Here is a 13962-nt window from a genome sequence, read left to right as displayed (position 1 = left end):
GACACCTCTATGGCAATGAGGTCATAGTTCAACTTCACCTTCTGCCCAGTTTTGTTTCCCTCACTCCCTCATAGGTGTTGATCCCAAGGGCACCCTCGGGAAAACTTCCTTGGTCGCCTGGTCTAGTGTAATAGACTGGAGAGATCTATTACATACCCATGGACATCCAAGTGTAGATGGCAGGTAGACTATTGACCATGCCTGTTAGAGTTTAGGGGAGAGTTTGGGGCTGATGATATAATTCGGGGAGCCCTGGGATTGAGTATAGATAGAGAAATGTCTGGGGATGCACCCTGAGACATTCGAACATTTCGTGTGAAATGTTCCGTATATATTCATTCAATTACAAGCAGTTGTGATTCTGGGGCGCCTGGGTGGCTCCGTCAGTTGAGCCTCTAACTCTTGATTTCAGCTCAGGTCATGATCTCACAGTCCGTGGGTTCGAGCCCCACGTCAGGCTCCATGCTGACAGAGTGGAGCCTGCTTGGCATTCTCTGTCTCCCTCTCTCTCTTCCCCTTCCCTGCTTGTGTTCTCTCTCCCTCTCTTTCAAAAATAAATAAACATTTTTTTAAAAACCCAAATAGCTGTGATCCCTAAAAGAACCATGGCAATTAGAGTACTCAGAAAGACTGCTGCTATCATCCATGATTTCACTCTGATCATCCATTATGAGCTACATTATTACCGCTTTTCAATGATGATAATAACCTGATGTTAGAAGGTGAGTAGTTATTTTTTTAAATCTCCTGAAAACATTTGTTGTATATTTCTGATGTTCAGACACCTGGTGAAACGATCTGCTGCTGTTATTTATGTATTTGCTTATTGTCTGCTCCTTCCCAAAGGATTTGAGGCAACATCTAGCAGTACATGTAAATATAAAGATAATAAAAACAAAATCAAGACTTGTGCCCTCAAAAAAGATGGCGGGGGGGAAGGAAGGGGGGAATCTGAGGGACAGGACTCTGGCAAGGACACACTGACCAAGGCCTAAAGTGTCCCTGTTTTTTTAAATGTTTATTCATTTTTGAGAGAGAAACCATGGGGCGTGGGGGGACAGAGGATCCGAAGCAGGCTCTTCGCCGACAGCAGCGAGCCTGATGTGGGGCTTGAACTCCTGAGAAGCGCCGAGATCGTGACCTGAGCTGAAGTCTGACACTCGATTGACTGAGCCGCCCAGGCGTCCCCTCCATTTTATTTTGTCGTAGTCTGAAACATTACATCAGAAAGCCTCTTGGTTAGGGGTCTCTCAAAATGCACATTCAGCCCACCAAGTGAGCTCCTGGCACGTCTTACCCTAGTGTGAATAAGCTTCATCAGATTGTGGTCAACCCAGAGATAAAATCTTCTCCGGAGATGGATTTCTGAGCAATATTGGCACCAGGTGAGCTCGGGATGTTGGGAGACCCATGATTTCTCCTTCCCCTTCACTTTCTGGGCTCCTTCTCCGGCTCTCCCCTTCAATGTCAGCCTTTCCTCATGCCTCTCCTTGGCCTCCTCCTGGTCTGCTTTTGGTGGGCGACCTCCTCCTTTTCCAAGATCCTGTGGCCGGGAAAGGGCCCCCCACGTGTGCCATGTTTTCTGGGGGTCAGGAAGGGGGTTGCTAAAAGATCCTTTACGTGGCTTGACCTTACGTGTGTTGCCTGTTTGAAAGAGCTCAGTGAAAAAGCGCACGGGCCAACTGGGATAAAGATGGGTGACGGGGAAGGCGCTTGGTGAGTTCTAGTGGCCTTTTGTCCACCCAGCAGACTGGGGCCTGAGAACCCTCTATTGGGGCTTGTACTTGCGGGCAATACCTCTTTGTTGGGCAGCCTCCCCTATTGCCAGCTTGGAGAATTTCTACCTTGTGTCTTCAGCCGCTCTGCTCCAGAAGGCCGTTCTTCAGGAAGTCAAGGGGAGGAGGGTGGGCTGGGCCAGTGAGGCTGTACCCCCAGCGCGATCCATCGGGACTTGCAATCACAGAGTACCCCTGGCTCGGTAGGGTGACCCGGATAGGTGAGCAGGGAGAGCAGCAGGATCCCAGGTGGGACTGGCAGGTGAGTCGGTCAAGGTCTCAAGGGAGACTCGGGCAGGTGGATCCAGAGGTCCCGCCCTCAGCTGGGGGCAAGGGCAGGAGGTGGGAAGCTCCTGGGTTCCGGCTATATCCTGGCCTCACAGGGCAATTAAAGTGCCCAACGCAGACCACGGGCCTAAGACTGGGTCCAGACCCCATCCTCTGACAAAGATAGGTCTGCCTTAGGGAACAGGACTGAGGTTCTGTGCCCTATAACCATCAGCAGCCCCCTGGGAGGGGGCTTGAAAGCACTCACCTCGTGCCAAACGATCCTCATATTGTCCCAATACTGTCTTCTCGCTTTACCTAACCAGAAATTTCACCTTGGACGGACTCATGTGTGTCGCCAGGAGTGGGAGTCCAGGGGGTGGAGGAGAAGGTTGGCCTAACTTTAAAAAACGCGGGCGGGGGTGGTGGGGGGGAGACCCTCCCCCGGGTGTGCCCAATGTCAGTCCCAGCCCTTGAAGTGAGCAGGGGGCGGGACTGGGTTTGTTCCTTTCTGTGCCGGTTAGTTTTAATTTGTTAATTTTGTATTTCAGCCCAATACCCAGCTTCCCCCTCAAGACTGGGCATGTCATCAATGATCGAGCAAAATAAATAATGAATAAATGCTTCTCTCTTAGATTCCAATTTAAATCCAAGGAGCCCTGGTGAGATCTGAGGACTGTTCCTGTCAATTATTTCTTCCAGACTGACCTCCGGTTACTAATTGGCTCATTTAAATTCCTTCTTTTGAGGGCATGTCGCAATGGAAGTAAAATAATTAAAGAGCAGAAAACTTGAATTTGTGGCTGGATACGTTTGAAGCTATGTCATTACCATTATGATGCCAGGCACCATATGGAATTGTGGTCCAGGGAAATGACAGTGGGTTTTAATTTTTCTCCCGCAAGTGGTGTTTCTTAGGAAAATATGAATATTAATGATGATTTCTGGTCCTTGCTTGCTTACAATCTCTATGTGTACCAAAAATACTGGCTTAAGTAAGTGCTTTTCACACTCTGCTTAGAGGGCTAATGGTCCCCAGATCTCTGCACACATATGCCCTATTTGTGGGGGGGCTTATCATTTGGGGAGATATTAGACATCATTTAAACAAATGTGTGATTTCAAAGTTTTAGGGAGGGAACATCAAGACGATGATAAGAGATTATGATGGAGAATTCTTTGTGGGAAAGGGATTGTCAGGAAAGGCGTCATGAGGAAATGATATATCATCAGTGACCCAAAGGATTTAGCCAGGAGAGGGAGAGAGAGAATCTCCACTCCTGATGTGGAGTCCGACGTGGGCAGGGCTCGATCTCACACCCGTGAGATCATGACCTGAGATGAAATCAAGAATCAGATGCTCAACCGACTGAGGCACCCAGGCGCCCCCCTAAAGGCAATTCTTAAAATAAATCAAAGTGTACATGTGGCAATCATAAGTATTCTCAGTTCTGTGTTAAATCCAGGAACTGAAACCAACATGCTTTCCTGTCCCTGAGCTGAACAATACGGGAACCGGTCAAAATAACTTGTCCTAGGACATACTTGCTCCTCGAATACAATGCTCTGAACTGACAAAAATATATTATCTACCAAGACTAAGGGCTCGCTCATCAAGACTCCCTTCATGACCCTGACCTCACTACGCCTGTAGACTCAGCCAATCTTAACCAGTTTTCTGCCTTGCAAGATCAGCCTTAAGGATCACCAAGCCCAAGTTGAAAACCCTAGAACTCCATCAACCCTGCCCTAATTTCTCCACTGCCAATGTGGCATTCTCCCTTACTGCAGTGAGCCCGACAAACTGAGCGTTGCCCGATCGACGCGTTTTCTCGTCTTTCGGGAGGCCGACGCTTGACAGGGGCCTGGTAGGATACTTGTACTTTGAGGTTCTGCTAGCTAAAAGGGGGACTGAGAAGGTTTCTAGAAAAGCACAGTATTCAGTCATGGGCAGAGTCTGAAAGAACTTGGGTCAGAGAATAGATATCTCCTTGGATTAGAGAATAAAAATTTCTGTTCTCTCGTTTATTGAGGGTGAGAAACCTGGAGTCTAGTTTTGTGCTGACGTAAGACGATACGTTTGCTTCTCACGATCACAGGTTCCAGTCTTTCTGTATCGAGAAGACAGAACCGGAACCGAGAAATGGTTATAGTCAGATGTGTGTGTGGCGGGGCAGGGAGTGGGGGCATTAGCAGAAGCAGAAGAGAGCGCGTATGTTTTTAAATCATTGAAAGATCTCCCTGCTGCTCCAAATTCAGGCACCTGAAATAGAAGGAATTTGAGGACAGACCAATGATGGCATTTAATTCTTGGGTTTCAAGAGGATGAAGGCCCATGTGGCAGGTTGAATAATGACCCTGACAAAGATGTTCATGCCCTAGCCCCAGAATGATGAATCTATTGCCTTCCGTGGTAAAAGGGACTCTGTGGATAGGATTAAGGATTGTAAAAGAGGGAGGTTACCCTGGATTATCTGGGTGGACCCCATTTTTAACGCAAGTATCCTCCTAAGAGGGATATCCTCAGGAGGGTCAAAGTTAAGGAGGAGGTTGTGTGTCCGTGGTAGCAAGAAACTGGAGTGATTCGGCCACCAGCCGAGCATGCTGGCAACCTCTGGGAGCTGGACGAGGCAAGGAATGGATTCTCCCCTGGAGCTTCCAGAAGGAGCCGGCTCTGTCGACCCCTTGATTTTAACCCTGTGAGACTCATTTCAGACTTTTGACCTCCACAACTACAATATTAAGTTTGTGTCGCTTTACGCCACGGAGTTCGTGGTCATTTGCGATAGGACCGATGGCAAAATAATACAGCCCAGAGAATTAAAACGGCTGACATGGCGGGGCGGCTGGGTGGCTCAGTCGGTGAAGCGTCCCACGTTGGCTCAGGTCATGATCTCGAAGTCCGTGAGTTTGAGCCCCGCGTCAGGCTCTGTGCTGACAGCTCGGAGCCTGGAGCCTGCTTCGGATTCTGTGTCTCCCTCTCTCTCTGCCCCTCCCCTACTCGTGCTCTGTCTCTGTCTCTCTCTCTCTCTCTCTCTCTCTCACCTCCCCGTGACCTTGTCTTTAGGATGCACACTCTGGCCTGCTCTGCGCAGTCTAAATACAAAACCCATCTCACCCTGGCAGCCAAAGACCTCCTTTTCTTAATATAAATCCAATTCACGGTGAGACCTACGGAGTGTATATCCAGGCTGGGGTGCATGCTTCACCCGGCTTGGATGTGGTGTTTCCAGGGCACGATTGCTGAGGTCCTTCTGTTTGGTTCCAGGGAGATCCCATTCACCGAACCCGCAGGACTCCCAGACACCTTTCAGGATGCCGAGCACTATTAGCCATAGATTTTCTGAATTTACGTAGCCCAGAATAATACAGGCCGTTGGGGGACCTCTAAGGTGGTCCCCGTACAATACAGGATCTAAAAGAAACACAATTTGGACTCCCAACGTGTAAAGAGCCGTGATCTTAATGCACCACGACTCCTAGCTTTCTGTGTTCCTGGCTTGTCAAGGCAGCTTTTGAAAAAAACCCTTCTCTCCAGATCCAAGTTGACTTCCTGGAACTTTCTGTTCTTCGCACCTCCCAGCCTCTCTCTCTCTCTCTCGCTTTTTCCAGATTAGTTCCCTGCCCTAGCTAAGGTAAAACAATTCCTTTCACCTCTCTTGGCTGCCACCAATTTTCTTCACCCCGTGTCGTACGGACACAACAGAAACTGAGCCGCCAAACGCTTCTCACAAAGCACCTTCCTGGGGGATTTTGGCAGAGGAAAGGCTGTGGACATATTAAGCATTAAATGTTTTTGATCCATGTGGCAACTGGAAAGCAAGAGAGCACAGACAAATGCGCCTGGAGGACATTCGGGGTGAAGGCGACACCCCTTCGTTTCGCCAAGAATGAAAATTCGTGAATACTTTAGGCTTTCCCTTGAAATAGCAGTATTTGGCCAGAAGATGGCACTCTTTTAAAACAAATTTAGGCGGCCCCTTCGCACAGGGAGCTGGAAGAGCATCCTAGTTGATACAGATTTTGGGGTGCCGAGAAGGGCTGGGTAGAGAACAGGAACAGACTTAAGGTGAACAATGGTCCATGGAGCGAGTGGGACTTAACATTCAGCACTTGTCGATGATGCTTGTGACTTTCTTTCCCATGCAGCCATGTTGTCGGCTCTGGACCGAATGGTGGTGTCCCCACCAAAATTCCTCCGTTGAAATTCGAACCCCAAAGTTGACGGTATTAGGAGGCGGGGCCTTCGGGACGTGTGTAGGCCATGAGGGTAGAGTCCTCATGCATGAGATTTGCGCTCTTAGAAAAGAAGCTGGGGCAGTCTCCCTCACCCCTTCCGCCAGATGAGGACACAGGAAAAAGGCATCGACTGGGAACCAGCGAGTGGGCCCTCACCAGTCACCGAATCTGCTGGATCCGGTGATCTTGGACTTCTAGCCTCCAGAACTGTGAGAAATAAATTTCTGCCGTACGGAAGCCACCCAGTTTACGGCATTTTGTTGAAACGGCCCGAACGGACTAAACCATCTTCTTATTTGGTACTTCCTTTCTCTGTCCGATGCCGTATTCTCATTGATTTGCTACATGGTGACACTTCTAAAGGCTTGAGGACATATCCTGGAAACTTCCCCTTAAATCTCATGTCCTCCCAGAACACTTCCGCCGCATTCATATATTGTGTGCCTCTCTGTCATGGCACCGACCAGACCCACGGGGAATGTGTTCCTTGGCGTCTACACTAGACTTCGTGCTCCGTGAGGTGGGCTCTGTCTGTCTTGGTCACTGCTAAATCCCAGCACGGTGCCTGTCAGCACATAGTAGGTGCTCAGTAAGTATGTGTTGAGTGATTGTCTGTTCCTCTGATGTCTCAGCCGGCCTCTTCAGGCTAAGGGACACACCTTGCATTTTTACTATGGACAGTAGTTTCATAGTTTTTTTTTTTTTAATGTTTATTTTTAAGAGAGAGAGAGAGCGTGAGTAGGGGAGGGGCAGAGAGAGAGGGAGACACAGAATCGGAAGCAGGCTCCAGGCTCTGAGCTGTCAGCACAGAGCCCGATGCGGAGCTCAAATTCATGAACCGTGAGATCGTGACCTGCGCCGAAGTCAGACGCTTAACCGACTGAGCCACCCAATAGTTTCATAGTTCTAAGAAAATCTGCTCAATATTGATGTCCTGATTACGAGAATTACATCGTGGTCAGCACAGACTGAGCGCTGACAGAAGGATATGCTTTTCCCAATAAAGTTTGGTACGTTCTTGTCAATAGTGACTTTGACATGACCGGAGATAAGCATTGCCTGGGGTGGGCTGGAAGAAGGGCAATTTCTTGAGGGAGATTTCTGGTCTAAGAGGGATTTTTTTTGGGGGGGGGGGGCTCTTTTCCCCTTTGTCTTTTTGTCCTTCCAAACCAGGCCTCTCTTACGTGTTCTAAATAGTTTCACAAGGGGCGCCTGGGTGGCTCAGTCGGTTGAGCATCCACCTTTGGCTCGGGTCATGATCTCGCGGTCCGAGAGTTCGAACCCCGCGTCGGGCTCTGGGCTGACGGCTCGGAGCCTGGAGCCTGCTTCACATTCTGTGTCTCCCTCTCTCTCTGCCCCTCCCCCACTCTCACTTTGTCTCATTCTGTTTCTCAAAAAATAAATAAATGTAATAAAAAAAAAATAGTTTCACAAAATGGTTGCTGCTCTTATAGTGCCACTTCTCAGAAAACCAAAAGCACCCAAAAGAATTTGTTATTTAGGGGCCCCTGGGTGGCTCAGTCAGTTAAGTGTCCAACTCTTGATTTCATCTCAGGTCATGATCATATGATTTGTGAGATGGAGCCCCACATCAGACTCTGGGCTGGCAGCGCAGAGCCTACTTAGGATTCTCTCTCTCCCTCTCTCTCTGCCCCTCTCCCCTGCTCGAGCACTCACTCTCTCACAATAAACATTAAAAAAAAAAAAAAAGAATTTGTCATTTAAGTGACGTGAAACCAAACCCTGCATTTTTATGTATCAGAAACTTACAGAACAATTTTGACATGTGAGCAAAGCCTTCAAATGTTTTCACTGGTTAGCAATCTTTTGAAGGAATTCGAATGTAAATACTGTTGAGAGAGGCACCCACCAGGTCAGCCACAATCCCTGCTACTCTGGAGGGCACCCTCCCTGCTGCTTGCTGTTCATTTTTAGCTGACTGACTCCTCAAAACATCAGATTCGGGGCTCTTGCTTATAAATGCACATCTCCCCTGCTTTGATCCGCTAGTAACCTGTGGAAGGGGCTTCTTCATTGAGACAGAGGTTGAATGATTTCCAGTGTTTCTTCCACTTCTGAGTTTTTTCTTGCCCATACATAGCACAGAAGTACAACCTTCTAAAAACGGTTTCCTTATCTAACAGGGATAGGCTCACGGAGATAGCCCCGTTCTATCTGTAAAACCGAAGCTCAAGTTCACAACGTCTTTTCCGTGACAAAGGGCGACTGTATGTTCATGGGGAGTCAAGTGGCTACCACATGCCCCTCCCCAGATTTCCCAGCTACTGGCAGTCGTCCTTGGACCTGCCTCACCCAAGTCAAGGAAACACCCCCTTCCCAGAGGGCAGCTAATGAAGGGAGAGAGGCCAGATCCCCTGTCTCAGTGGGGATCAATTCTGAAGCGTCTTCCCAGCCCCTCCTGAGGGTCTGCCGAGGTCTCAGCTGCAACTGCTTTCTGGCCGCCAACTCCTGCCCTCTTCGGCCTTGCTCACCCCCTTCGCTGTATTTCCTGAGAGCTGTCCCCAGTAAAGTTTCTGCCCCGACTCTCAGTTTGTTTCCAGGGAACCCGACCTAAGACAAGGAATGAGCCAAGACACAGGCTGAGGGGCAGCTGGGTGGCTCAGTCGGTTAAGCGTTCGAATCTTGATTTCAGCTCAAGTCACGATCTCGTGGTTCGTGAGTTCGAGCCTCGCGATGGGCTCCGTGCTGATAGCGTGGAGCCTGCTTGGGATTCTGTCTCTCCTCCTCTCTCTCTGCCCCTCCCGGGCTCACATTCTGGCTCTCTTTCTCCTCCCCACCCTCAAAAAAAAAAAAAAAAAAAAAAGATAAAAAAGACACAGAAAGGCTAAGTGACTTGCCCTTACAAAAATAGAGTGCTAAGCGAAATAAGGCAGTCAGAGAAAAGACAAATATCATATGATGTCACTCATATGTGGAATTTAAGAAACCCAACAGATGAACACAGGGGAAGGGAAGGAAAAATAAGATAAAAACAGAGAGGGAGGCAAACCATAAGAGACTCTTACATACAGAAAACAAACTGAGGGTCCCTGGAAAGGTGGGGGGATGGGTTAAATGGGTGATGGGCACCAAGGAGGGCGCTGTTCGGGATGAACACTGGGTGTCATATGTGAGAGATGAATCACTGGGTTCTACTCCTGAAGCCAAGACTACCCTGTATGTTAACTAACTTGAATTTAAATAATAGGTTTTTTTTAAAGGATGCAAAATTCAAAAAAAAAAAAAATAGGCAGAGTGCTGATGTGTACATCACATAATACTGAAAAAGAATCTTTAGAAGCCATCAAGTACAGCCCACCCTTTTCCAGAAGGAGACTGAAGCAGAAAACCACGGTGATTTGCTCAAGGTATCCTAAGCTGAGAAAGCTTCCATCAGACTCCACACTGATTGTGGCCCCGTCAGGAACACAATGTCCTAGCATTTAATCAGCTCCCCGGAACCCTCGGTACGACAGAAGAGTCACGTGGAAGTCTGAGCATTTGGGAGTCCATACAAAGTGGCCTTTTGAGCCCATTATCCATGGACGAGGCCTGCTGGTGACCTCCTGCTCTATGAAGCCAGTTAACCTGGGGAGCACTGACTGAAAAGAGGAGCCAGGTCTGAATCAGGGATGGGAGTGCACTTTATTAACAAACAAAACAGTACCACACAGGCAAAGTCGTATTTCAGTGGCAAAACACACACATACGTGTACTCGCACATGTAGCACTGGGGCACATTTCAGACAGAACACGAGGCACCAAGTTCACAATCCAAGTAAACATAGTTCACAATCCTTCGGTAGTTTTCCTTCAGTGTGGTTTAAGTCCTTCTTCAACATCCGTGACAAAAAGGTTCGCTCTTTACGTCTACTTCTCGACCTTACTATGGAGTGAGGCCTACTCAGCCTTCAGAACCGGGAAGCTAACGCCAGGCCCTATGAGCTGCTTAAACTGCCTTTCATTTCTCAGGGTTGGAAGAAAGACCTACCTATGGGATCTTGGCAGTGGACAAACAAAATGGCGGGTGTCCTCAGCTCTGATTTCCTACCTAGGTACACCTGGACTAGCATTCATTTTTAAGCTCAAGCTGCAGTTTAACAGGGCTGGTTCTCATCAGGAGAAAGAAATGGGTTTTCTAAAAAGTTTGAGAAGAGGGTACATCACAGACTCAGGAGTCTTTCTACATTAAAGACTTAGCTATGCTAACAACCTCCTCCCAGTTAAAACTGTTGCCAGTTAAGAGGTTTAAATCAGCATTTCCCAAAAGGTGTGTCAGAACCACGTTAATCAGTAAGTGAACAGAAACAACTGAAATAGATCAGGGATGTGATTTCTCTAAGCGGTTTGATATAGTATGCGGCAACTCCTTCCGGACTGGAGCACATCCAAGGCGTTACCCAAACTCCTACGTTAGCTAAAACGCTTTTCAATTACAAAGTAAAGAGTGGCAGAAAAATCCTGCTCTTTGCTCTTAGGACAGGCAAAACTGGAATACCTTAAGCCCTCGTTATCAGGGTCCAGTGACTTGCAAATTTATAAGGTTAATTATGCAATAAACTTGGGTTGATTTTTCTCTGCAATCTTTAATTCCCATTCAATAGGAGATAGGAGATGAGGTCAAGAGGTATTAGGATAATAAGGGTATGAAATAAAATCCTGAATATGGGAGAAGATAGAAGGAGCAGTAGTAGACTTAGCAGCTATAAACCAATCATGTGACATTCAGCAGAGGGGTAAACACAATGGTATCATTCTCTCTTATGAAAGTATAAAATAATTGAGGCACTTAACGATTGACCTAATTAAAAAAAGATGAATTTGAATCTTGTTTGTTGAATAATGTGTGGAAGTATGCCCATCAAAAATTTTATGTAAACTTTTTGGTACTTTAAAGAGTACACTTCAAGTATCTAGAAACTTCCTCTAAAATGCCTCATTCATCAGTGACGTGGGGGTTAAGTGCATATCCACCTGTGTACCCAAGTTCACTGAATCTTGTCAACTGCTTTATTTGATCACATCGGTGCTGGTTTTTCTTCTGGATGCTTATATCTAAAAAAGTAGTGTTTTAAGGCTGAAACCCTCTGGAAGGGGCTTTGAAAACAAAACAAAACAAAACAACAACTGAGGTTTTAAAATGGGAAAGGCCAGAAAGAGGTGGGCACCATTCTGGGCCCACATTACTCCTAAAATAGAGAAGTCACTCTTCGTATTAAAATCAGTCAATGTCATGTCTGTCATGAACTTAATAACTAAAGCCAGTGAGGGTATGCTAGAAAGTCCCAATTTCCTTTCTGTATTTGGTAGTCTCAACAAATAACAACTGGAAATTTATCAGGTGTATTTCAGTTCCTACTTGAGAGAGATTAGCATGCCAGTATTTACTCAAAGGTAACTGTGTCATTTAAGTTAACAGACCCGCCTAATTCTACTACGGTCCTAGGACAAAAGAAAAAAAAATATATGCCACTAGGGGTCTTCAGACAGCCAGGGTCTACCTGCAAAAAGGACAATACTGTCTTGAAATCGGCATGAATATTATCACGAATGATGAGTGAAGTGATGTTTAGCCATCTTCTAGGAGGAAGAGAAGATACCGAATGCAGCTGGTCTCTTGCAGAGCTCATAAGGACTGTCCTCGCGGGAGACAGTCCTGCCACTAGGTCTACTGTGATCCCCTGGGGAGCTACACAAAAGTCACAGCAAGTCAACTGAACATTAGATCGGATGTCTAGAAACTTCACAGGAATTAGAAGCGGTCAGGAGATCCCTGAGGCACTGCCCACAAGATGTCCCCCACTAATGGTCTATCTGTACGGCTTCCATTTACTACCCCTCATCCAAAGGGGGAGCCTCAGCACCCCCAGGAAGCTATGAGCCTCTGGGCTTCACCATTTCCTAAGGACTGAAAAGGACAATCACAGGCTGGGCTTGTGCCTACGCAACCGCTCCAGGGAGAAAGTGAAATGCTTCATTTGTGCAATCATCAAGCATTTTGTATTAACGAGGAGAAAAAACCCGACATGGTAATGGTTTCTGATCAGCAATTCAATTTGATGTCTTGAAATTAAGAAATCGATCACATGGCTTTACTCTCCCAATCAGAACAAATCAGTCTACACAGGCAAATCATACAATGAAGTTTGATCTTATTGAAATTACGAGGTGGTTTTTTGGGTTGTTTTTACTCTGACACCGAATGAGACTACACCGAGGGGTTAAATCCGGTGCATATTAACAACAGTCCAACGACACAGCCTTTGCCAACAATTTGCTTTTGATGCTGCTGGGGAAGAGAAGCAGAAGGACACAGGCAGAAGAACCTCATGACCGGGACAGGAGCCTGAATTTGTACACCACAATGCACGCGGCAGTTACTGAGGTGGTAAATCCGATGATCTTCAGCAGTCCTGACACTGAGGGAAGGTTTCTCTCCCAAAAGGTGCGGGTGATCTCTACAGCTGGAACGTCCTGCACAAATGAGCAGAGATCATTAGCAGACAGCTCTCGCTCGCATGGACAAGGACGGGCGGAACGTATCCGCCAAGTCGATGCATACGTGTGTCCTAGAGCGGCACAGTTTTTTACGCAATTACTTGTCAGTGGAGGTGAAGCTGCTAGACTCACCTTTGATTCAGGTTCTTGAACCTTGATGTCCTTCTTCGCCACCTTCCCGAGAGCATTCAAGACCTGCAAGAAAGTGGCCACGGTATTATGAAGTGACATTCTGTAGGTCCGACCGATTTAAGGTTGGGGGTAGCCACAGATGAGCCCCATGAGTGGCGTGAGCGGCCGAGAAGTGGATGCACAAACGTACCAGAGTCAAGATCCAGAAAGAAAGGCCAGATGCCAAAACCGCCACCGCGCTCCGGAGGGCGAGTGACACGGCTGTCTCCCTTACCTCTCTAGCAGCTCTCTCTCCAGCCTCTACTGCCCCTTCCATGTAACCGCTCCAGTGTGTGGCAGTCTCAGTGCCCGCAAAGTAAATCCTGCCGACCGGCTGGCGGATCACCCTTCCAGGGAACAGAGAGGTCGCGCACAGTTACTTGGGAAGGCCCATCACTGCCCTCATTTATTTATCCCACCCAAGACAGGGCAACTCCAGCCGTTCAAAGACTCCCATGCGGCCCAACCGAAGGTGAAAGGCTGCCCCCACACCCCTATTGTCTGGGCCTGCGCCCAAGGGGCTGAACTTTCAAGCCAGGGAGAATCAGGCTGCCAGATCATCGGTCGCTAAAGGGGACATTGGCCTTTTCCTAGCCAACCAGGATCAGAACACAAGAAGACACGTGAAATCCGCAATCGGATTTCCTGGCTGTGGGTTTCCCTGTTTGTGGTCCATTCTGGTCCCTACACCGTTTCTTCCAAAGGGGTGCGTTCTTCACAAGAGGGCATCCGGCAGCAGACCCCAGCCGTGCAGGCACTCCCAGGGTGTCAGGAGGAACCGCAGTGGCCAGTGGGAAGACAAGAAGATCACTGGATTTCTAGCAAAGGAGGGTCCCGAGGGATTCTATGTCTGTCTCAAAATAACCAGCTCTGTACAGTTAGCTTCTGTGAATTTATCTGGCACCTGGCTCAAGACAGGGAACTGGGCCTTCTCTCACAAAGAGGTCTTGGCAAAGGGGAGCCTGGGTGGCTCCGTAGGCTGAGCATCCGACCTCGGCTCAGGTCACGATTT

At 47.9% G+C, this 13962-nt stretch overlaps 1 protein-coding gene across 1 annotated transcript in view; it reads right to left on the bottom strand.

Annotated features, from left to right (window-relative positions):
* Positions 1–9907: 9907 nt before the first annotated feature.
* Positions 9908–13962, bottom strand: part of LOC125157308 (mucin-19-like) — a 72406-nt gene continuing 68351 nt past the window's right edge. Inside the window, exons 13-15 of the mRNA XM_047843897.1 lie at positions 13186–13297; positions 12912–12974; positions 9908–12755 (exon numbers count right to left, since the gene is read on the bottom strand). Of these exons, the coding sequence (XP_047699853.1) occupies positions 12609–12755; positions 12912–12974; positions 13186–13297 (322 nt within the window). The 3' untranslated portion in view covers positions 9908–12608. The remainder of the gene's footprint in view (positions 12756–12911; positions 12975–13185; positions 13298–13962) is intronic.

This window comes from Prionailurus viverrinus, chromosome X (genome assembly GCF_022837055.1).
Source record: "Prionailurus viverrinus isolate Anna chromosome X, UM_Priviv_1.0, whole genome shotgun sequence".
NCBI classification, from domain to species: domain Eukaryota; kingdom Metazoa; phylum Chordata; class Mammalia; order Carnivora; family Felidae; genus Prionailurus; species Prionailurus viverrinus.
This window is presented reverse-complemented; position numbering and strand designations above follow the sequence as displayed.